Source organism: Mobula hypostoma, chromosome 9, assembly GCF_963921235.1.
Source record: "Mobula hypostoma chromosome 9, sMobHyp1.1, whole genome shotgun sequence".
NCBI classification, from domain to species: Eukaryota; Metazoa; Chordata; class Chondrichthyes; order Myliobatiformes; family Myliobatidae; genus Mobula; species Mobula hypostoma.
This window is the reverse complement of record NC_086105.1, coordinates 146,686,425-146,712,149: the sequence shown is the minus strand read 5'-3', so window position 1 is coordinate 146,712,149 and position 25,725 is coordinate 146,686,425. Positions and strand designations below refer to the sequence as shown.

Here is a 25,725-nt window from a genome sequence, read left to right as displayed (position 1 = left end):
GGGTATGCAATTCAGATTCTGGAACAGGATTAGTTACTCATCTATACTCAGGTCATTCCACAGGTGTGCAGTAGAGAGTATCCTAACTAGCTGCATCACTACATGGTACGGAAACTGCACTGGGGCAGACAGGAAGGCTCGACAATGGGTAGTTAAACTTGCCCAACATATCACCGGCACCAGCCTACCCGCCATCAAGGACATCTATGCAGAAAGGTGTGGGGAAAAAGGCCAGAAACATGGTGGAGGATCCCACCCACTCTGCTGTTGGATGGTTTGTCTCACTCCCATCAGAGAGGAGGTTACGTGGCATCCCCGCCAGGACCACCAGACTCAAAAACAGTTACTTCCTCCAGGCTGTAAGACTAGTCAACACTCCCACCCACTGACCCACCCCTCCACACCCCAACCACCACTACTTCATCATTTCCTAAAAGTCACCTTATGTGCAGACACTCCTGTTCCTAGTGTCACTTCAGGGACATACAATCATAGTCATAGTCATGGTCATACTTTAATGACCCCGAGGGAAATTGGTTTTTGTTACAGTTGCACCTTAAATAATTAAGTAGAGATAAAACCATAAATAATTAAATAGTATTATGTAAATTATGCCAGGAAGTAAGTCCATTACCAACCTATTGGCTCAGGGTGTCTGTCAATCTATGTATACAGTATAAGCTATCTTATGTATTTATATTTATTGTGATTTATTATTATTTATTTTTTTCTCAGCTCAAGCTGGTAAAACCAGAGGTACAGGCAAAGCCAAGCACACTCATTTCTCATTTACTAGGAACTTTTGGACTATTCTGCTGGTGTTTAGTATTGTGGCTTTCTGAAGATTTACATCAATATTTCAGTGTAGGCCTGGTTGTTTAATACTATTGTGTAGTGCCTTTGGGATGATACCAGTTGTAGATATTATTATCGGGACAATATATACCCATTCATGTTCCATAGCTGTTCGATTTCCTCTTTTAATTCAGCTTATTTCTGGAGTTTTTCATTTATTGATTTCTGTATGTTATGTGTTTGGGATGGCTATATCTATTAAGTTGTTTATCCTGAATTATTATATCCGGGCAGTTCTTGCTTGTTTATCCTGAATTATTACATCCGGACAGTTATTATGAATTGTCCTATCTGTAATAGCAGATTATTTTTCTTTGTAAATTTTCCAGATCGGTTTTGCACCGAGATTACATGCCAAAAGAATACGTTAATACGGATATGGTGAAAGTGTTTACCGCCATGGTTATATTTTTACCGTTCAGCTCTGTTTGGCAGATTTTCTTAAGCCTTGATGTAAATTTTGTCCAAAGTTTTTCCATTATCACGCTATGCTTTGCTTGTTGATATCCCAGATACTTATATATGTTTCCTATTCATCCATCGGTTTGTGTTGTATCCTACTGCTCTGTTTTGTATTCTACTGGCTCTATTGCACCTTTCTTTGTCTTAATGTTTATATCTTTTGAAAATAGTTCTACTGTTCGAATTAATTGCCTTAGCTTTACTGGTGAAGGACCGTATAATTTCAAATCATCCATGTATAGAAGATGTGTCAAGGTATAATTAATTTCATTGTTTCTGATTTGATACCCAATTTTTGTCCAATTCAGTAAATTAGAGAGCAGTTTTAAAGCTTATCATTATTATTATTACTATTATTATTATTGTTCCTTATCTTATTGTGTTTTTTTGTGCTGCATCGGATCCAGAGTAATAATTATTTTGTTCTCCTTTATACTTGTGTACTGGAAATGACAGTAAACAATCTTGAATCTTCTTTAAATAAATTGGCAGCACAGTTGGAACAGACATCGTTGGCTGGGGGGGGGGGGGAGCATTTCCTGATCTGTGAGTTCCATGTCCTATAACATACCGTCGGCATTTTTAGAAAGCAAAACACAGGGTTAAATCTAAAGCTAACTATGAGATCTTCAACAGCTAACCTGTTTCAGTCCAGTGTCTCGCCATGTGGTGCTGTGCAGAAATGAGACCAAGTAACATGAAAAACTTTATCCCAAACTGAGCTCTCTTGGGTCTTCAGAAAGAAACCTGATCGAACCTGCTTCCTACCGTAGCCAATCCTCCTACATGTGCTGCATCCGTCTTAACACAGGCACGAATTATCCCGGCATAAGAGATTCTGTAGATGCTGGAAAGACAGAGAAACACACACAAAATGCTGGAGGAACTTGGTAGGTCAGGCAGATGAATAACCTGTCCTGTTGAAGGGTCTTGACCCAAAGAATCGACTGTTTATTCCTCTCCATAGATGCAGCCTGACTTGTTGAGTTCCTCCAGCATTTTATGAGTACAACTATGAAATATCTACTGTACAAATTCTTATGTTCTAGAACATAGAACGTTACAGTAAGGCCCCTTCAGCCCGCAATGTTGTGCCAACCTTTTAACCAACTCTAAGGTCAAGCTAACCCTTCCCTCTCACATAACCCAAAGGGAGCTAGGGCTTTACTCTTTGGAGAGAAGGAGGATGAGAGGAAACATGATAGAGGTGTACAAGATAATAAGAGGAATAGATAGAGTGGATAGCCAGCGCCTCTTCCCCAGGGCACCACTGCTCAATACAAGAGGAAATGGCTTTAAGGTAAGGGGTGGGAAGTTCAAGGGGGATATTAGAGGAAGGTTTTTTACTCAGAGAGTGGTTGGTGCGTGGAATGCACTGCCTGAGTCAGTGGTGGAGGCAGATACACTAGTGAAGTTTAAGAGACTACTAGACAGGTATATGGAGGAATTTAAGGTGGGGGGTTATATGGGAGGCAGGGTTTGAGGGTCGGCACAACATTGTGGGCTGAAGGGCCTGTACTGTGCTGTACTATTCTATGTTCTATGTTCTATTTTTCTTCCGTCCATGTGCCTATCTAAGAGTCTCTTAAAAGTCCCTAATGTATCTGCCTCTACCACCACCCCTGGCAGTGTGTTCCATGTACCCACCACTCTCTGTGTAAAGAACGTACCTCTGACATCCTCCCTATACTTTCCTCCAATCATCATCTTAAAGTTAATAGACATTTCTACCTGAGAAAAAGTCTTTGGCTGTCCACTCGATCTCACCATCTTGTATACCTCTATCAAGTCACTTCTCATCCTCCTCTCCAAGGAGAAAAGCCTTAGCTCATTCAACCTGTCCTCATAAGACATGCCCTCTCATCCAGGCAGCATCCTTGTAAACTTCCTCTACATCCCTTCAATAATGAGGCGACCAGAGCCGAATACAACATTTCTAGTGTGTTCCCTTTTAAGCTTCAGAAAATGTTGATGGATTACTGAATCGCAGAGGCTGATGGGTTACTGAATCCTGCAAGAAAAAGAATCTCAGGGTTGTATGTGGTGATACGTTGCTGTTGAGTGCCGTTGGCGACCCTGTGGATAGCGTAGTTGTCCATGAGGTTTTCATGGCAAGATACAGAAGTAGATTGCCAGACCTTTCTCCCATGCAGAACCTGCTGCTGCCCAGGCTGGGACCCGGCAGGATTTGAACTCAGGACCATTCACCTCAAAGTCCAGCACTGATGCCACTACACCAGCAGCTGGCCTAATACGTGTCCCTAATGTACCTGGCTCAACCACCATCCCTGGCAGGGCATTCCACATGATGGTGACACATATGTACTTCAATAATATATTTACTTTGAACTTTGAACTTTGGGGTATGCATTTCTTCTTTCTCCTTCAGTCAGCTGGATAGAAGAAAGCCTATATAATCTCACGGTCATGGCCATGATTTCAAAAGATACCTGAAAAACCAAAGAGTTGATTCCAAAATCTGTAGCTGAACGTAGAACATGGAACAATACAGCACAGGAAAAGGTCCTTTGGCCCACAATATTGTGCTGAATCAACTAAATTAATAACCAAGTGGCAGACTAAACAATCTCCTCTGCATGCACAATGTCCTTATCCTTCCACTTTCCTCACATTCATGTGCCTATCTATCAAATACACAGTAAATAGTTGTCAAAACTCAGATATTTTCCAACAACACTGTTGCTACACAATCACCATCACATACTAGCTTTTTATATTCTATTTAATTAAATACATTTAAATTCCCCAGTGCCCGTGGCAGGGTTTGAACTTGCCCTGGATTCAGTAAATTTATTGCATCTGTAGTCAGCAGTCCAGGTTCTGCCCAACACAGGGCAAGTGTCTGAAGTATGGGGCTAAATTTAAGACCTTCTGACTCAAGGGGTGGGAATGAAGTGGCTCTGTTGTTGGACAGGAGATATACATCTCCTGTCATGTATAAGTGGACAGGTGGTAGACCTGAGGAGAGCTAAGGTACCGGTGACCCCTGTTTCCAGCCAGGGGGTCAGGGTGGACATGGTGGAGGATTACAAATACCTGGGGATACGAATTGACAATAAACTGGACTGGTCAAAGAACACTGAGGCTGTCTACAAGAAGGGTCAGAGCCGTCTCTATTTCCTGAGGAGACTGAGGTCCTTTAACATCTGCCGGACGATGCTGAGGATGTTCTCAGAGTCTGTGGTGGCCAGTGCAATCATGTTTGCTGTTGTGTGCTGGGGCAGCAGGCTGAGGGTAGCAGACACCAACAGAATCAACAAACTCATTCGTAAGGCCAGTGATGTTGTGGGGATGGAACTGGACTCTCTGACGGTGGTGTCTGAAAAGAGGATGCTGTCCAAGTTGCATGCCATCTTGGACAATGTCTCCCATCCACTACATAATGTACTTGTTGGGCACAGGAGTACATTCAGCCAGAGACTCATTCCACCGAAATGCAGCACAGAGCGTCATAGGAAGTCATTCCTGCCTGTGGCCATCAAACTTTACAACTCCTCCCTTGGAGGGTCAGACACCCTGGGCCAATAGGCTGGTCCTGGACTTATTTCCTGGCATAATTTACATATTACTATTTAATTATTTATGGTTTTATTACTGTTTATTATTTATGTTGAACTGTAACGAAAACCAAATTTCCCCCGGGATCAATAAAGTATGACTATGACTATGATTACAACATGCCAACACTCTACAGTAACCCTATCATTTTTATATCTTTCCATGATCTCCCTGCAAATTCACTGATTTAATTGAGGGCAGCAGGGGAGCAGCAAGGACTAGGCCCCGATCCAGGGTTTTGCCTGTTTACAGCCACCCGGGAGAGAGGCATCAGAGTCAGTGCTCTCCACTGCAGGCAGTGCGTGGCCTCCAAGCTGGAGTTGGTGCTGCCCCCTAGTGTACACTCAGCAGAAGACAAGCTGTATTGTGCTCGACTGCAGATTTCTGCAACATTCACGGACCCAGGGTCTTGGATTCTATTTTTTACGTGTCTGTATTTTACTGATATTTTATAATTGGCTTTGTGCTGTGTTGGTACTGTATTTCACACCTTGGTTCCAGAGTAACACTGTTTCATTTGGCTGTATTCACGAGTATTCTCACAACACGCTGGAAGAACTCAGCAGATCGGGCAGCATCCGTGGAAACGATCAGTCAACGTTTCGGGCCGGAACCCTTCATCAGGACTGAAGAGGGAGGGGCAGAGGCCCTATAAAGAAGGTGGGGGGGGGTGGGAAGGAGAAGGCTGGTAGGTTCCAGGTGAAAAACCATTAAGGGGAAAGATAAAGGGTTGGGGGAGGTGATAGGCAGGAAAGGTGGAGAAGGAATAGGGGAAAACACAATGGGTAGTAGAAGGAGGCGGAACCATGAGGGAGGTGATAGGCAGCTGGGGGAGGGGGCAGAGTGAAATAGGGATGAGGGAATTACCGGAAATTGGAGAATTCTATGTTCATACCAAGGGACTGGAGACTACCTACCCCTTCCCTCTACAACTCCAGCGTGAGTGTTGCTTTGACATCTGCAGAGTATCTTGTATTCATGAGTATTCTTTCAAAGGTTCAAGATTCAAAGTACATTTATACAACCCTGATATTCGTCTTCCCACAGACAGCCAAGAAACAAAGAAAACCATGGAACTCATTCAAAGAAAAAACCGTGCACAAAAGAAAGAACAAATTGCACAAACCGTGAAAAATGAGTGAAAAGCTCAGACTATAAAACATCAAACCACAAAACCATTGGAAGTGTCTAGGAATGCTCAGTGTAGTTCAGTTCAGCGCCGTGTCATTCATTGAGTGCAGGCCGCAGAGCCAGTTAAATGACAATTTCTAGTGGTAACGAGGCAGCCTACAGAGGAGAGGTTGACACTCTGACACATTGGTGCCAGGATAACAACCTCTCCCACAATACCCAAAAAAACCAAAGAGCTAATCGTGGATTACAGGAGGAGCAGAGACAGGCTCACCCTGATCAACATCAATGGGCCTGCAGCTGAGAGGGTTTGAGTAGTTTCAAGTTCCTTGATACACACATCACTGATGATCTCACCTGGACTGTACTCACCGGCTTTGTGGCAAAAAAAAGCACAACAGCGTCTCTTTCGCCTCAGGCGACTGAAGTTGTTCGGCATGAGCCCCTAAATCCTCACGACCTTCTACAGAGGCACCATCGAGAGCATCCCGACTGGCTGCATCACCAACCTTGATCGCCGGACACTGCAGAGAGTGGTACGGACAGCCCGGCGCATCTGTGGAGGTGAACTTCCCTCCATTAAGGACACTTAGGTGCATAAAGAAGGCCTGGAAGATCATTGGGGACACCAGTCACCCCAAGCATAAACTGTTTCAGCTGCTTCCATCTGGCAAATGGTACCACAGCATTAAAGCCAGGACCAACAGGCTATGGGACAGCTTCTTTCTACAAGCCGTTAGATCTATAAATTCACACATCTGTACGTTGCAACGGAGTCATAACGTAAAGATTTTTACTCCCTCACATTGTGGGATGGATGTAAGATTTAAATAAGTTCAATTCAATTCAATTTGAACTATGAACTATCTGTTTTTCTATCTTCCACAGCTATTGGAAGGCCTTTTGACAATTGAACAGACGTAATTCACTAAGATGGACTGACGAACTCAGAACCCAGCTTGCTGTGGCTTTGCAGTTTATTGTCTGCCTGTGTTGCAGTTTCTCTGTAACGGTTACACTTTACCTTACATTCTGATATTGTTTTCCTTCGTACTGCCTCAATGCACTGATGTGGTGAAATGATCTGTGTGGACGGCCAGCGAAATGTTCCACTGTATCTTGGTACATATAGCGTACCAAGTGGTAGCGTAGTGGTTAGCGCAACGCTTTCCAGTACGGGCAAACGGGGTTCAATTCTCGCCACTGCCCGTAATACGTTAGTACGTTTGTCCCATGACCACGTGGGTTTCCTCCGGGTGCTCCGGTTTTCTCCCCCCATCCCAAAGACGTACCGGTTGGTAGGTTATTTGGTCATTGTGAATTGTCCTGTGACTAGGCTAGTGTTAAATTGGGGGTTTGCTGGGTGGTGTGCCTCAAAGGACAGGAAGACCCGCTTCCTGCTGTATCTCCCTAAATAAATAAATGTGGTGATCATAAACCAATTTACCAACATCTCTTCTCTCTATTTCTTTCTCTACAGCTTATATTATCTCTGACTTGCTACGGTTCTGCCAAGCGATCGAAGGAGAAACGTCAGCTCTGCCTCACTCTCCACAAAGATGTGCTGAGAATTCCCAGCGTTGTCTTATTTCAGGAAACTGGGAGTTTCAGGGAACTTGCAAATAATGATATGTGAGGCGGCTTTACGGGGTGCAGTGGGGGGAACAATGACTGTAAACACAGCTGTTTTTGTTACTTGACAAAAAAGTACAAGTGTCATCCTTAACCAAGGTCAACCTGCCAGACGCATATGCCTCCACTCTGCACAAAGTAGGTGGCTCTCAGTGCCACGTGAAGTGTCTCTGCCAAGGAAACCTAGACTGGACAAAAGAGCATGGTCAAGACAACGTTACAGAGAACCACAAGCGATTACACATGGACACAAGCACCAGACACTCTGCAGGCGCTGGAAGTCCAGAGTAACGCACACAAAATGCTGGAGAAGCTCGGTCAATAGAAATGCCGGGCACCCCAGCAGTGTTAGCACTATGCTCCTACAGTGCGGGGTGGCGGAGTTCGGAGTTCAATTACGACACTGTCTGTGAGCAGTTTGTCCAGCCTTTCTGTCGGCACTTGAGTCTCCTGTAGGTGCTTCAGTTCCCTCCCATGTTCCAACGAGGTGCCGATAAGTTTTCATAATTGGCCATTGTAAACTGGCCTGTGATTAGGCTGGGGTTAAATAGGTGCGGGAGGACCTGTTCTGTGCCGTATCTCTAAACAAATAAAAAATAAACTCAGAGGGTCGGGCGGCATCTATGGAATGTGAGCCCAAGGTGGAAAGTTCCATTGGTGATCAGTGAACAGGAGTGGGGGCTGTGAGTACAAGGAAAAGAATAAAGAACATAGAACATAGAGACATAGAAAACCTACAGCACAATACAGGCCCTTCAGCCCACACTGTTGTTCCGAACATGTCCTTACTTACGAAATTACCTAGGGTTACCCATAGCCCTCTATTTTTCTAAGCTCCATGTACCTATCAAAAAGTCTCTTAAAAGACCCTATCGTAACCACCATCACCACCGTTGCCGGCAGCCCATTCCACGCACTCACCGCTCTCTGCGTAAAAAACTTGCCCCTGACATCTCCTCTGTACCTACTTGCAAGCACCTTAAAACTGTGCCCTCTCGTGCTAGCCATTTCAGCCCTGGGGAAAAGCCTCTGACTATCCACACGATCAATGCCTCTCAGCATCTTATATACCTCTACTAGATCACCTCTCATCTTCCATCGCTCCAAGGAGAAAAGGCCAAGTTCACTCAACCTATTCTCATAGGGCATGCTCCCCAATCCAGGCAACATCCCTGTAAATCTCCTCTGCACCCTTCCTATAGTTTCCACATCCTTCCTGTAGTGAGGTGACCAGAACTGAGCACAGTACTCCAAGGGGGTTCTGACCAGGGTCCTATATAGCTACAACATTACCTCTCAACTCTTGAACTCAATCCCATGATTGATGAAGGCCAATGCACCGTACGCCCTCTTAACCACAGAGTCAACCTGTGTAGCAGCTTTGGGTGTTCTATGGACTCGGACCCCAAGATCCCTCTGATCCTCCACACTGCCAAGTGTCTTACCATTAATACTATATTCTGCCATCATATTTAACCTACCAAAATGAACCACCTCACGCTTACCTGGGTTGAACTTAGAGGGTGATGAGAATGTGGAACAACTTACCAGTGCAAGTGGTGGATGCAGGGATGATTTCAATATTTAAGGGAAGTTCGGATAGGTACACAGATGGGAGGGGTATGGAGGGTTATGGTCGATGAGACTATAGTTGATAGTTTGGTATGGACTAGATGGGCCAAAGGACCTGTTTCTGTGCTGTTGTGTTCTATGGTCTGTGCTACCTGACCTGCTGAGTTTTTCCAGTATGTTGTGTCTCTTATATGGCGTGTGATTTCATTCTTCATTCTTAGAACAGTACAGCACAGTAACAGGCCATTCGGCCCACAATGGTGTGCTGAGCCAGTTAAAAAGCAGATCAAAAACACCAAACAATAATCCCACTAATCCCTCCTACCTGCACCATGTCCATATCCCTCCATCCTCCTTAAATCCATGTGCCTATCCAAATACCTCTTAAGAACCGCTAATGTATTTGCCTCTACCACCAGACCAGGCATCCACAAATCTCTGAGTAAAAAACTCACCCTCACATCACCCTCTCAGCCCTCTGGTATTAGACAGTTCTACCCTGGGAAACATATACTCCCTGTCCACTCTATGCCCTTTCTTAAGGAACCCATTGTTATAATATTATTACTTTCTGTATGTTGCACCCTGATCAACACGCCACAGCAGTGTATTTGGTGAATAAAGTGGATCCTTCACCTCCATAATTTCGCTGCGAGCTTGCTTTTCATCGACCCTGTACCTGACCGTACTTGTGAACAGGACAATAAACTCCACGACTACACTTCGGAAAATTGTCTGTGATTACTGTCTACTCCGCAGCACTGCACCGCATGCAAGATGCGACTGCAGAGAGGATCTACACAGGGACACACTGGAAACGGAGCCGAGACAGAAGTGGGAAGATGTCAGTAAGATTGAAGGAGTATATCTAAATTCATAATACATGTAAATGTACAGTACTGTGGAAAAGTCTTAGGTACATATATATAGCTACGGTGCCTAAGACTTTTGCACAGTATTGTATTTGTCAACGTGGAGCAGAGAGTGAGTTTGCAAATCTGGTGGGAGCACAGGATGTCGGGAATGGTGAAGGTGGAGTGCCGCGGGAGGGCGTGGGACCTCTCCCATTCCCGTTTCCCTCTCTCACCTTGTCTCCTTACCTGCCCATCACCTCCCTCTGGTGCTCCTCCCCCTTCCCTTTCTTCCATGGCCTTCTACCCTCTCCTATCAGGTTCCCCCTTCTCCAGCCCTGTATCTCTTTCATCAGTCAATATCCCAGCTCCTCACTTCACCCCTCCACCTCTGCCGGTTTCACCTATCCCTACAACCTTGTAATTCTTCCTCTCCTCCCAACACCTTATAACTCTGACCTTATCTTTTTTCCAGTCCTGATATAGGGTCTCGGCCCAAAACGTCAACTGTACTCTTTTCCCGTAGATGTTGCCTGCTGAGTTCCTCCAGAATTTTGTGTGTGTTGCTTTGAATTCCAGCATCTGCTGATTTTCTGTTTGTAACACTACCTCTGCACTTTTTTTGCACTATTTATCTATCTGCATATGCACATATACACTTCTCACTATAATTCACAGCTTTTGTTATTATGTATTCCAATGTGCTGCTCCCGTATAACAAATTTCATGACATATGCTGATGATATTAAACCTGATTCTAATTCTGAAATCTTTATGTTAACTGTCAAGTTGTGGACTGAATAACTTTATCGAGAAAGCATTGAACCAAGATAGAGTTAAAGGTATGGATGAGAAAAGTCTCCGTTTATGGAAAGCCGGAGAAAGAGTCACAGATGAGAGTCGTTGGGCTTTTACTACACAGGAGGATACATGGTTCTACATGCTTAATTATAAATAAGCATTTGACAGGTCAACATTGATACTCTAGACGGGTGGGTTGTCGATTCCACTTCACTGCCTTGTTTGGAATCACTGGTGCGAGATTTAGCAGATGGTGAATGCATTTAAAGAATTTAGTTGCTATTGAGTTTCATTACCCTATATCTTAAATTTCTAAAGAAGCGACAAATTGGAAGTTGAAAGATTAAGTGCAAAAGATTCCCTCTACTCAAACCAGACAGGAACCAGAATCAGATTTAATATCACCAGATATTTTGTGAATTTGTTGACATAATAGGCAGGAGCAGAACCACCAGGCGGAACGAAATTGAGGTTGTGGAAAAGAATTCAGCTCACCCAAGATGGGTGGCACGGTAGCACAGTGATTAGCACAACCCTTTACAGTGCCAGCAACTGGGGTTCAATTCCTGTCACTGCCTGTAAGCAGACTTGCTGAAGAATTAGCTGTTAGTAGGGGACAAGCTCTCCTCTACAATCACTCTGAGCACCAGTGCCCCACAAGGCTGTGTACTCAGCCCCCTGCTGTACTCACTGTACACCCATGATTGTGTAGCCAAGTTTCCATCTAACTCAATATATAAGTTTGCTGATGACTCATCAATTGTAGGCTGTATCTCAGGTAATGATGAGTTTGAGTACAGAGAGGAAATTAAGAACCTGGTGGCATGGTGCGAAGACAATAACCTATCCCTCAACGTCAGCAAGACGAAGGAATTGGGTGTTGACTTCAGAAGGAGTAGCGGACCTCACGACCCAATTTACATTGGTGGTGCGCAAGTGGAACAGGTCAAAAGCTTTAAGTTCCTCGGGGTCAGTATCACAAATGACTTGACTTGGTCCAACCAAACAGAGTCTACTGCCAAGAAGGCCCACCAACACCTTTACTTCCTGAGGAAACTAAAGAAATTTGGCCTGTCCCCTAAAACCTTCACTAATTTTTATAGATGCACCGTAAAAAGCATTCTTCTAGGGTGCATCACAACCTGGCATGGAAGTTGTCCTGTCCAAGACCAGAAGAAGCTGCCGAAGATCGTGAACATGGTGCAGCACATCACACAAACCAATCTTCCGTCCTTGGACTCACTTTACACCGCACGCTGTCAGAGCAGTGCTGCCAGGATAATCAAGGACACGACCCACCCAGCCAACACACTTTTCGTCCCTCTTCCCTCCAGGAGAAGGCTCAGGAGCTTGAAGACTCATACGGCCAGATTTGGGAACAGCTTCTTTCCAACTGTGATAAGACTGCTCAACGGATCATGACCCGGATCTGGGCCGTACCATCCAAATATCTGGACCTGCCTCTCGGTTTTTTTGCACTACCTTACTTTCCATTTTTCTATTTTCTATTTATGATTTATTTAAATTTTTAATATTTACTATTGATTTGTAATCCAGGGAGCGGGAAGCACAGAATCAAATATCGCTGTGATGATTGTACGTTCTAGTATCAATTGTTTGGTGACAATAAAGTATAAAGTACAAAGAATAAAATTCTGCTGCTTAAATTCCAACTTTTCTCAGTCATCATATCATAAAGTTGTTTGGCACTAGAAGATGCCTATTTGATCTAATCCCATTTCCTAGAACCTGGTCCTTAGACTGCTGTGCCTTACGTAGGGTTGATTCCATTTGTGGAAGTTAAGTGGCACTGGGAGAGATCTAGCTGGCTTGAAAAACACAAGAGGTTCTGCAGAGGCTGGAACTCCAGAGCTACACACACAAAATGCTGGCAGAACTCAGCAAGTCAGGCAGCATCTATGAAGGGAAATAAGCAGTCAATGTTTTGAGCTGAGACTCTTCATCGGGACTGGAAAGGAAGGGGGAAGAAGCCAAATTAAGAAGGTTGGAGGGCGGGGGGAGAGGAAAGAGTACAAGCTGGCAGATTATAGGTGAGGCAGGTGAGGGAGAAGGTGGGTGAATGGAGGAGGGGAGAATAACGTGAGAAGCTGGGAAAGTAATAGGTGGGTAAGGTAAAGGGCTGAAGAAGAAGGAATCTGACAGGAGAGGACAGTGGACCATGGGAGAAAGAGAAGGTGGAGGGGCACCAGAGGGAGGTGATGGGCAGGTGAGAAGGCTAAGAGGAATGCACAAATGGGGAGTGAAAAAGAGAGAAGGGGGAGAGGGGAGAAATTACCAGAAGGTAGAGAAAATTGATGTGTATGCCATTGGGTTGGAAGCTACCCAAAAGGAAGATGAGGTGTTTCTCCTCTAACCAGTGTGGCCTCATTGAGGCAGGAGAGGAGACCTTCAACTGACACATCAGACTGGACTGGGATGTTGAATTGAAATGGGGGGCCACCGGGAAATTGTGGCGGATGGAGTGAAGGTGCTCGATGAGATGCCTCCCCTCCCCCAATCTACAGCAGGTCTCATCGTTGTAGAGGAGGCCACATTGGGAACAACGGCTACAGTAGATGACCCCAACAGACTTGCAGGTGAAGTGATACCTCATCTGAAATGACTGTTTGGTGCGCGGAATGGTGGAGATGGGGGAGGTGGAGCACTTGTCACACTTGCAGAGGTAAGTGCCAGGAGGGAGGACAATGGGGAGGGAGGAGTGGAAAGTGAGGGGCAGACTTCCTGCTGAAGGTGTGCTTGAGGATATGAGTTCTTGAGGTGTGCCTGAAGATATGAAGGGTAAGCTGATGAAACAGAAATCCGTTTGAAAAGCCTCCATTTTCACTGGCAAGGATTTTCTTCCAAAAAATAGAAAGGAAGCAATCCTAAATTGTGATATTGTTTTGCAGAATGACTATTTCTAATCACTTCCAAGGTCCATATAAGTAATGATTGAGGATTAGTTTCTTTGCTCTTAACCATCCTCCATTTACACCACCCATTAATATTTGCCCACAGTTTTTAAGGTCCTTGACCATCTCTCTTTGGTATATTTGCATGTCTTTTAAAACAACCAAGTGTCCACATCTCACTGCATCAGTAAAGCAACCAACATAAAGACCCCAGACATTCCTTCTTCCCTTCATTCCGCGCACCAGCATAAAGGTGCTGAGGAAGAGGATTTCTTGGAATGTATGCAGGATGGTTTTTTGAACCAACATGTCGAGGAACCAACTAGAGAGCAGGCTATTCTGGACTGGGTTTTGTGCAATGAGGAAGGGTTAATTAGCGATCTTGTCGTGAGAGGCCCCTTGGGTAAAAGTGACCATAATGTGGTGGAATTCTTCATTAAGATGGAGAGTGACATAGTTAATTCAGAAACAAAGGTTCTGAACTTAAAGAGGGGTAACTTTGAAGGTATGAGACGTGAATTAGCTAAGATAGACTGGCAAATGACACTTAAAGGATTGACGGTGGATATGCAATGGCAAGCATTTAAGGATTGCATGGATGAACTACAACAATTGTCCATCCCAGTTTGGCAAAAGAATAAATCAAGGAAGGTAGTGCACCCGTGGCTGACAAGAGAAATTAGGGATAGTATCAATTCCAAAGAAGAAGCATACAAATTAGTCAGAAAAAGTGGCTCACCTGAGGACTGGGAGAAATTCAGAGTTCAGCAGAGGAGGGCAAAGGGCTTAATTAGGAAGGGGAAAAAAGATTATGAGAGAAAACTGGCAGGGAACATAAAAACTGACTGTAAAAGCTTTTATAGATATGTAAAAAGGAGAAGACTGGTAAAGACAAATGTAGGTCCCCTACAGACAGAAACAGGTGAATTGATTATGGGGAGCAAGGACATGGCAGACCAATTGAATAATTACTTTGGTTCTGTCTTCACTAAGGAGGACATAAATAATCTTCCAGAAATAGTAGGGGACAGAGGGTCCAGTGAGATGGAGGAACTGAGCGAAATACATGTTAGTAGGGAAGTGGTGTTGGGTAAATTGAAGGGATTAAAGGAGTGCTTAAGGAAGTAGCCCAGGAAATAGTGGATGCATTAGTGATAATTTTTCAAAACTCATTGGATTCTGGACTAGTTCCTGAGGATTGGAGGGTGGCTAACGTAACCCCACTTTTTAAAAAAGGAGGGAGAGAGAAACCGGGGAATTATAGACCGGTTAGCCTAACGTCGGTGGTGGGGAAACTGCTGGAGTCAGTTATCAAAGATGTGATAACAGCACATTTGGAAAACGGTGAAATCATCGGACAAAGTCAGCATGGATTTGTGAAAGGAAAATCATGTCTGACGAATCTCATAGAATTTTTTGAGGATGTAACTAGTAGAGTGGATAGGGGAGAACCAGTGGATGTGGTATATTTGGATTTTCAAAAGGCTTTTGACAAGGTCCCACACAGGAGATTAGTGTGCAAACTTAAAGCACACGGTATTGGGGGTAAGGTATTGATGTGGATAGAGAATTGGTTAGCAGACAGGAAGCAAAGAGTGGGAATAAACAGGACCTTTTCAGAATGGCAGGCAGTGACTAGTGGGGTACCGCAAGGCTCAGTGCTGGGACCCCAGTTGTTTACAATATATATTAATGACTTGGATGAAGGATTTAATGCAGCATCTCCAAGTTTGCGGATGACACGAAGCTGGGCGGCAGTGTTAGCTGTGAGGAGGATGCTAAGAGGATGCAGAGTGACTTGGATAGGTTGGGTGAGTGGGCAAATTCATGGCAGATGCAATTTAATGTGGATAAATGTGAAGTTATCCACTTTGGTGGCAAAAATAGGAAAACAGATTATTATCTGAATGGTGGTCGATTAGGAAAAGGGGAGGTGCAACAAGACCTGGGTGTCATTATACACCAGTCATTGAAAGTGGGCATGCGGGTACAGCAGGCGGTGAAAAAGGCGAATGGTATGCTGGCATTTATAGCGAGAGGATTCGAGTACAGGAGCGGGGAGGTACTACTGCAGTTGTACAAGGCCTTGGTGAGACCACACCTGGAGTATTGTGTGCAGTTTTGGTCCCCTAATCTGAGGAAAGACATCCTTGCAATAGAGGGAGTACAAAGGTTCACCAGATTGATTCCTGGGATGGCAGGACTTTCATATGAAGAAAGACTGGATGAACTGGGCTTATACTCGTTGGAATTTAGAAGATTGAGGGGGGATCTGATTGAAATGTATAAAATCCTAAAGGGATTGGACAGGCTAGATGCAGGAAGATTGTTCCCGATGTTGGGGAAGTCCAGAACGAAGGGTCACAGTTTGAGGATAAAGGGGAAGCCTTTTAGGACCGAGATTAGGAAAAACTTCTTCACACAGAGAGTGGTGAATCTGTGGAATTCTCTGCCACAGGCCAGTTCATTGGCTATATTTAAGAGGGAGTTAGATATGGCCCTTGTGGCTACGGGGATCAGTGGGTATGGAGGGAAGGCTGGTGCAGGGTTCTGAGTTGGATGATCAGCCATGATCATAATAAATGGCGGTGCAGGCTCGAAGGGCCGAATGGCCTACTCCTGCACCTATTTTCTATGTTTCTATGTTTCTTCCATCAGGCAGAAGTTACAAAAGCTGAAAGCATGTACCACCAGGTTCAAGGACAGTTTCTACCTACTGTTAGAAGACTATTGAATGGTTCCCTAGTGTGATAAGATGGACACAAAAAAATCTGCAGCTGCTGGAAATCCAAAGCACCACTTACAAAATGCTGGAGGAATCCAGCAGGTCAGGCAGCATCTAGGGAAATGAATAGATGTTTGACATTTCAGGCCGAGACCCTTTTTCAGGACTGAGAAGGAAGGGGGAAGAGGCCAGAATGAAAAAGGGGGCGAGAAGAGGGGAAAGAGGCTAACTGGAAGGTAAAAGGTGGGTGGGAAAGGTCAAGGGCTGGAAAAGAAGGAATCTGATAGGAGAGGGGAGTGGACCATCAGCGAAAGGGAGGAGGAGGGAACACAAAGGGAGATAAGCAGGTGAGAAGAAGTGAAAGGTCAGAGCGTGGAACGTACAAAAGGGAGGGGGGGTGGAAATTTTGTACACCGGAAGGAGAAATCGATATTCATGCCATCAGGTTGGAGGCTATTCAGATGGAATATAAGGTGTTGTTCCTCCACCCTGAGGGTGGCCTCATCTTGGCACAAGAGGAGGCCATGGACCGACATGTCAGAACAGAAATAGGAATACGAATTAAAACACTTGGCCACTGGGAATTCCCACTTGTGGTGGATGGAGCGGAGTGGTCTCTTGGCCTTACAATCTACCTCATTATGGTCTGGCACCTAATTATATGCCTGCACTGGACTTCCTCTGAAACTAACGTTCTGCATGCCTGTTATTGCCTTCTCTTCTCAATGCAGAGATGATGATGATATGCAGAGTTGGCATTCAAAACCAATCTTTTACTGTACCTCAATGCATAGTAAATATACCAATTTTTCAAGAAGAGAAAATGAAGTCCAACAAGTTACCCCTGGAAATTATTTTCAATGGTGGTGATCTTTATTATTTTGTGGATTTGGAGATTTGAGGCAATTTCCACAATTAAGACATCAAATAATAAATATTAAAGTAACATGCACAGAAAATGTCCTGTTAAAAAGTTTCAACAAAGGAAACGATAGTTCGGCATTTATTAATGCCATTAACTGTATCAAAATGTATAAATAAAAATGTGCTTGCTATGCGTGATGTTAGTCGAAGTGTTGTGACTGCTCAGTATTGAGAGAGTGGCAGCTCGTTCAGTTTCTTTATGCCCTCACCATAGTCTTGAACTCTGCAAGGTAAAAAGAGAGGTTCAGAATGAACATGTTTAAAATAGAGCAACCCTCTCAATCAATAAACCACATTGAACATGCCTGTTGTCACCCACATCAACTCCACCCGGAACGAGATCATCATAGGTTTGTAGGAGGCAAATGAAGGGATATCTGCTGGTGGGCAAAGGTTTAAAATTCCATCATAAGATAAAATTAGAATATGAGGAAAAGCTTGTTACTCTGGGGATTACTCAGCCGGGAATATTCTTATAGATAGAAAAATGGTGAGCTATTTAGGAAGGAAGAGTTAGATCAGGGGTTCCCAACCTTTTATATGCCATGGAACCCCACCATTAACCAAGGGGCCCCTGGGTTTGATTGATCTTAAAGAAGGTTAAAAGGTCAGCACCACATTGTGGGCTGAAGGACCTGTACTGTGCTGTAAAGTTCTAAGTGCATCAGATCATGCGGCATAGATATGGTGAACGCAGACCTTCTTGGGAAATCTCAAACTAGAAGGCTTAGGTTTAAGGTGAGAGTGGAAAGGGTTAATAGGAAACTGAGGGGCAACATTTTCCCCCAGACGGTGGTCCGTACTTGGAACAAGTTTCCTATAGTGGGTGAGTTCAGGACCAGAGGGCACAACCTCAGGATATAAGGATGTCCATTTAGAACAGAGATGAGGAAGAATTTCTTTAGACAAAGGATGGTGAATCTGTGGAATTCATTGCCACAGAGAGCTGTGGAGGCCAAGTCATTGGGTATACTTAAAGCAGTGATTGATAGGTTTTTGATTAGTAATGGTGTCAAAGGTAACAGGGATAAGGCAGGAGAAGGGAGTCCAGAAGGACAATAAATCAGCCATGGTGGAAAGGTGCAGCAGACCCAATGGGCCGAATGGCCTGATTCTGCTCCTATGTCTTATGGAAGTGTTTGAAGCAGTTTATGTTAACAATATTTAAAAGATACACTCAGGTACATGGACAGGAAAGGTTTAGAGCGGATGTTCACAACCTTTATGCCATGGACCAATACCATTAAGCAAAGGGTCAGCTGACCTTGGGTTGGGAACCCCAGTTTAGAAGCATATGGGCCAAATGGGACTAGTTTAGATGGGAATCTCGACCAGCATGAACATTGGGTTGAAGGACCTAATTCTGTGCTCTATTACTCAATGACTCGATGCCTGCCTGTCCTTCCAGCTGTTTGACTTGAATTTAGCCAAGGCTCAGTGATCTGGCTCTGTGTCCAGAATTCAAGGTGGTGAATGACAAGTGTGTTCCAAATGCAATTGGATAGACACAGAAGGAATCATTTATAAGGTTATGAAAAAAATATATAGGTGTAGGAAAGAGGGGATTATTTCACAAGAAGCCAGCACAAAATCAGTGGGCTGTGCTAGAACAATTCTATAATTGCCTTTGGATAAGATTATAGAACTTTATGGCACAGAAGGAGACCATTTGGCACATCATATCCTTGCCATCTGATAGTCAAATCCTAGCTCTCAGCCATGGTTGCTTGGTTTAGGTCTGGTAGGGTACACCCATTCTGTGATGTGGTGTTATTTTCTGTAAAACTGGGTCATTCACATGTTTGGCTTGGGATGGGGACACTGAGGAACTTGGGCTGACATGTGGGCAGTGGGGTGAATGGAAAGAATTAGACATTGGGCCTTTACTGGAGTAAGTACACAGTCACCAATTCTCCTGCTGATCAACTGTACTTGCCAACAGTCAGAAAGACAAGTACTAGATGATCATCAACACAAGAAGTTCTGCAGATGTTGGAGATCTAGAGTAACACACACACAAAATGCTAGAAGAACTCAGCCGCCATCTATGGAAAGGAATAAAGAGTTGATGTTTCCAACCAAGAACTTGAGACACTTATCTGAGATACGAGAAGGTATAAAACTTTGTCAACTCTTTCAGGGTTAGGAGATGACATAACTGAAAGGAGTAAAGATTTATGAACTGGACAGAAATTAGACCTCCATTGATGACACCATGATCACAGTTTTAAAATTATACGTGTGAATGTTCCGGTCACCACATTATAAGGAGCACGTGGTTGCTTTGGAGAGGATGCAGAAGAGGTTTACCAGGATGCTGCCTGGATTAGAGAGTATGAGCTATTAGGAGAGGTTAGACAAACTTGGTTTGTTTTCTTTAGAATGTCAGAAGCTGAGGACAAACCTGATAGAAGCTTATGAGAGGCATAGATTGGGTAGATAGTCAGAACCTTTTTGCCAGGAGTGAAATGTGAAATACTAAAGGAAGTGCATTTAAGGCAAGAGGGGGAAGTTTTTCCTTTCTTTACGCAGAGAGTGGTGGGTTCCCAGGATACACTGCCAGGGGTAACGATGGAAGCAGATTTGGGAGATCAAATGTAAAGGGACAGTGCCTAGTTAATGGCAATACCCTTAACAGCATTGAAGTACAGAGGGATTTTGGGGCTCATAGCACCCTGAAAATGGATGCATTGGTTGATAGGATGGTAAAGAAGACGTATGGCATGTGTGCCTTTATTAGTTGAAGCGCTGAGTTTAAGAGTCAGGAAGTTACATTGTAGCCTTATAAAACTCTAGTTAGGCTGCATCTAGAGAATTGTATACAGTTCTGGTTGCTTCATTATAGCAAGGATGTCAAGACTCTGGAGAGGGTGCAGAAAAGGTTTACCAGGATGTTGCCTGGATTAGAGGGCACGTGCTATCATGTGAGGTTGAAGGGTCTAATCCTGTGCTGTAATGGTCTAAGTTCAGAGGTATTTAAGATGCAGCAGATGGAGGGAAGTGGATCATATGCATGCAGAAGAGATTTAGCTTAATTTGGCATTATGCTTGGCACAGACATCATGGGCCAATGGGCCTGTTTCTGTCCTGTATTTTTCTGTGTTCTACGAATATCGATGATAAGAGAGTATTTAAAACACCTTCAACTCCAATCCTTCCATCATGATCACTGTCGCCAGCAGCCAGGAAAGCCTCTGTCTCTGACTCATTCAGATCCCGAGCGCTGGCAGAGAACCTCTTCAGGAACTTTCTATATATAAAAAAAACAAGAAAAGGAACTGGATCAAATCACTAGCATCAATACCTGGTCCCACACTCCCTGCGGTTTAGTAGAAATGAGAAGCAATCACAAGCAGGCAAACAAAATCCTGACACTGGGAGTCAGTTTTTCAGGGTGGGGGCACTGGGGGGGGGGCTGTCAGACATGAGAAGTTGTGGCACACTTTGGGCTGAGATGATGACACTTCTGTACTCATTAGAGTTGCAATTGCCTGCGCCCGAATGCTCAATGTATCCATTAGTATCTGGCCTCCTCCCACCCTGCACATGCAGGCATCTCCTAGTCTCCATCCATAAGATTCCCCGCCATTCGCTCCAGATTCATCACCTGCAACCTATTTAACCCCAGCTCTCATCCACAGTCCTTGTTCACTCACCGAACCAGCCAGCCTCAACCAGTCACTCCTCGCCTTCCCTCTCTCTGCCTAAAGTTTACTTGTTGCCTGTTGTTATGCTTAGTTTCTGTTCTCTCTCGCTTTGTGATCCCTCATAACTTGCTATTTTGCGGTCTATTATTTACCGCTGAATTTTCTCCACTGCTCCGCTTTTGGGTGAAGCCTCCTCTACGTTTCCTAACAATTAGTATTGGGACATAGATGGTCAGCCATAGAGTGCTGGGGATACTCAGCCATTGAAACCAATAGACTAGTAAAGGTAAATGGGATGTGGTTGGAAGAATGGGGTGTAGGATCTTATTGAAAGGCACAGCAGACTTCAAAGCAGCTTATTATGTTAATCCTCCAGGAGGATCACAACCTTGTCGTTGGGTTTGGAGGATTGTGTGCCTCAATGACCGGGAGAGCCATGTTGGCTGGAGTCAAGGCTTTATGCTTTGGCTCTTGGTAGGGTCACCCATGCCTAACAGGTCAAAGGGTAGAGGACAGACTAAGAGTGGGTCAACAGTCCACCAGGTTCAGGGGTTCAGCTCAGGGCTAACAACCCTGACTGGTAAAACAAAACTGTTACAGCAATGAAGAGTCCTTCTTCATCAGTGTGGCCAAAGACAGTCAGAGATGGCATAATGGACAGTAAGTAAGTACTATGTTAATAGATATTAACAATAAAGTCTCTTCAAAGGGAAGTGTGAATGTGGTGGCGGGGCAGAGGGTGGGCCCTGATCAGGATCCAATGACCAAACATCCTGCTCCATCTCCTATTTTCTATATCTGATTCTAAATAGATCATAAATGTATGGATTAAATTGGTGAGCCGATTTTGCCTGAACCGGCTCCTGCGCCTTACGGTTTTATAATCAGGAAGGTCAATACATTTAGTATCTCAAATATCGACACTTTGTTCATATACTGGACTCTGTCTGCACTTGTCGCCGTCTCAGTAAAGGAGCCAACATAGTCAAAGACCCTTTCCGCCCCAGACAGTCTCTCCGCCTTCTCCCATCAGGCAGAAGATGGGCAGAGCGGTTAGCGCGACGCTTTCATAGTTCGGTTTTCAATTCCAGCTGCTTCTGTACGTTCTCTCCGACGTACCGGTTAGTCGGTGACTGGCCGTTGTAAATTGTCCTGTGGTTAGGCTAAAGTTCAATCGTTGGTTTGCTGGGCGGAACGGCCTATTCCGCGTTGTATCTCTAAAGTGAAATAAATAGAGCTGGCGCATTCCTTACAGCACAGCAGGAGCAATGCCTCCAGGTAACCATTCCAGAGAGAAATGCATTCGTTTCCGGGGCTCAAATAAACTAAACTCGAAGGTTTGGTGGGTAACACACGACGAAAAGGGGGGGGGGAGGGGGAAATCACACCGGAACGCGCATTTAAAATTAATAGCTGTGACTATTTGCCCTCTACCTGACCTTAATCTGATCTGAACATTATTTCTTTGAGATCAATAATTGATTAAATCTATCCCGGTCCATTGTGCCGCGTCTTTTATCAATCTCATCGGACCTTTGCTGGACCCGGAGGCACGGGAAATGCGCGTACAAATTAAACAGAAACGTTTCTGCAGATGCTGCAAATCCAGAGACAGGCAGACAGACAGTAATGGAGGTAAACGTTGTAAACAACGTCTACAGTCAGCCACCTATCAATATTGGAAAGAAGAAACTGGTCCCTTACTTAAGTTCTTCCACCTCAATAAATCCGCTACTATCCTCGTCCAGAACTTTGAAGACTTTAGTGAGTTCGTCGTCGTTTTTTTTAGTCAAGCCGCTGGTTGCGAAGAAGGCCTTGTGGTTGAAAGAAGCTGTTAAGAAAGGGGTGGGTGGGGGTTGGGGGGAGAAAGAGAGACCATAAGACCATAAAAAGGGGGTAGGGGTGGGGAAGGAATCAGAATCACGTTTTTTTATATCACTGACGCGAGGCATGCATAGCCAAAACACCACAGATACCCCTCACCCTACAACACGCTGGAGGAACTCGGCAGGTCGGGCAGCGTCCGTGGAAACGATCAGTCAACGTTTCGGGCCGGAACCCTTCATCAGGACTAAAGAATGTTGGTTTGGCCCCAGCATCTGCAGAGTATTTTGTGTTTATCCCTCACGCTAGTTGCGGAAAGCCAATCGCTTCCAAGGATGTAACATCAGCTTCCCTCCCTCTCCACTCCCCCACCTTCTTCCCCTTCCCACCTCTCATGCCTCCCTCCCCACACCCCTACCCTCCCTCCCCTCCACACACACACCTCCTTCCTTCCTCCCACATCCCCTCACTCCACGCTCCGACCCTCCCCTCCTTATACCTGCCCCTTCCACCCCTCCCCCCCAACGCCCCTCTGCCTCCAGCTCTTTCCCTCCTGACAGAAGCGCTCAAGAAGCTCCTGAAACTCTCCGATTCCACGTCTACTCATCTCCGCCCAACGAAATATCATGTCTTTAACATTGTTGTACCTTTAAGTGTGACTGTCGTTTGGGGCTAGTTCGGTTCGGTGTGGGTGTGGGGGGGTGGAGGGAGAATGCGGGTGAGGAGAGAGATGAGAAGGGTTAGTGGGAGGGGGAGTGAGGATAGGAGGGGGCGTGGGATCAGATGAGGGGGATTGGAATGAGAGGAGGAGGGGGAATGGGAAGAGTGGAGTGAGAGCGATAACGGGGAGTGAGATGGGAAGAGGGGTGTGAGAGGAGAGAGAGGGAGTGAGATGGGGGTATGGGAGTGAGAGAGCGCGGGGGGAGGAAGATGATGGAGAGTTAGACGCAGCGAATGGGATGAGATGAGTGTGAATGGAACGACGAGGGAGTGGGTGAGAGAAGGGGGTTGAATGGGGGGGGGGTGGGATGAGAGGAAGAATGGGATATGAAGGACCATATAATGTACAGAAGGCCAATACCCCAACACCTCCCTCCTTCACAGAGTGGTGCCTATTAATAGCCCAAGGAGCAGGGACGGCGGTGAGGAACCGCAAGGCTCCGGCGACTCTCTGAGCTACCGCATGAGTGAAAGAGAAGGCTGTAATACTTCACCAGAACACTCAGCCAGGGCATTTTCGATGTCACCGGGACTAAGTACGGCGGAGATATCGAAGGACATAGTGATGCTAGAAAATAATAAGCACAGAAATGATGAATCACTGACTGTTATTTCTTCAGTAATCCCCTAAAAAGCATATTCTTTCTTAACTAAAAAAAAATTAAACCATTTTCCTCTCCCTAGGTCTTCGGTCCAAATGTCCCGACATGAGAGGCAAACAGCCATCATATCTCCATTTACTGAGGGGGTTCTTGCCGAAGGGAGAGGCTGGTATCTCTCCTCTCCGAGGAGCGCTCGGCACTTTTCCCTTTGGTGCGAGGAGCTCAAAGAACCGACCCTTTCTCGCAAGACTTTTCGAAGTTCCGATAGGAGTTCGTCATCTTCCATTGGTTTCCCCCAACCCCAAAAGAGTCCAGGGGTTAAACTGGTCCCGACAATCCAATGCTACAGGAGAATTCGGTCAAAGGAGGCAAAGCAGGTCTTCTCCTACTCGGTTCTCGGCGTTGTTGGAAGAATTGGTCCCGCTTTGAAAAGACCAGCAAGAAGAGAGGGGGTAACTCACCTGCTTCGGTAGCTCTGCGTTTTCTTTAAGACGGCTCGCAGGTGAGGCAGGCAATAACGACGCAGGGCCCCGGGATGACCGACCCCTTATATACTCCTCATTCTGCAAAGCGTTTGCAGAATTCAAATTTCAGCGTCATCACGGCTCCTCCAACATGGAGAGGGGATCAGTGTCAAGTAAACCGACCAGCTAATCATTTTTCAAAATCTATTTTTATCGGGACAGAATTTATATTTAATAACAATCAATACTTCACTTGCTGCCGGGAAGACTGGTGATAATCGCCAGATGTTATGTGAAAGGATGGAAACCCTATGCAAGTTTGATAAAAAAAAAGGTGCGTTTCTTTTATAGAGTCATAGAACATTACGGCACAGGAACAGGCCCTTCGGCCCATTTAGTCCGTGCCAAACTGTTAATTTGCCTAATCTCGTCGAGCCGCACCTGGGCCATGGATCCCCATACCCCTCCCATCCAACCACCTATCCAAACGTCTCTTAAATGTTGAAATGAAACCCAGTGTCACTGACAGCTCGTTTCACACTCCCACCTATATTTGAGTGAAGAAGTTCCCCCCTCAAGTTCCCCTTAAATATTTCACATTTCATTTCACCCTTAACCCATGACCTCTAGTTGTAGTCTCACCCAACCTCAGTGGAAAAAGTCTGCTTGTATATATCCTATCTATAACCCTCATCATTTTGTATACTTCTATCGAATCTCCCCTAGTACATTCCAGGGAATAAAATCCCCTATTTAACTTTTCCCCTATAACTGGTAATATCCTTTACATTTTCTATACTTTAATTTTAGTTTAAATGTTACCCCACACATCATAGAATTATATAAAAAAAACGTTTTAACACGTTCAGTTTAGGGATGGGTGGGTTTCTGCATTTTGCAGCTTTTTGTTATTGACTGCTGCATATTTCTGACAGAAAAGGATGTAACTTGGTCCATCGAGGCCGTGGTGGCTCACAAAGAAATCCTATTCCATCCCCCCCCAACAATAATTTTGCCTGTGACC

The 25,725-nt window shown here is 44.9% G+C and overlaps 1 protein-coding gene across 1 annotated transcript; it reads right to left on the bottom strand.

The window, feature by feature from the left end:
• Positions 1-17,641: 17,641 nt before the first annotated feature.
• Positions 17,642-24,196, bottom strand: LOC134351416 (parvalbumin, thymic-like). The gene is made up of 4 exons (XM_063057518.1): positions 24,130-24,196; positions 22,796-22,922; positions 20,585-20,694; positions 17,642-17,667 (listed from the first exon to the last, which is right to left on the bottom strand). Exons 1-4 carry the CDS (start codon positions 24,194-24,196, stop codon positions 17,642-17,644), a joined length of 330 nt encoding a protein of 109 aa, XP_062913588.1.
• Between the last annotated feature and the right edge of the window lie 1,529 nt (positions 24,197-25,725).

What these genes read in the sequence shown, in the direction of transcription:
- LOC134351416 (XM_063057518.1), bottom strand. Translation starts at nt 24,196, where the DNA reads ATGTCCTTCGATATCTCCGCCGTACTTAGTCCCGGTGACATCGAAAAT. An exon ending in TGCCCTGGCTGAGTGTTCTG is followed by an intron (nt 22,923 to 24,129) that starts GTGAAGTATTAC and finishes CTTTCTTAACAG; the next exon opens with CTTCTTTCAACCACAAGGCC. An exon ending in ATTGAGGTGGAAGAACTTAA is followed by an intron (nt 20,695 to 22,795) that starts GTAAGGGACCAG and finishes TTTTATATATAG; the next exon opens with AAAGTTCCTGAAGAGGTTCT.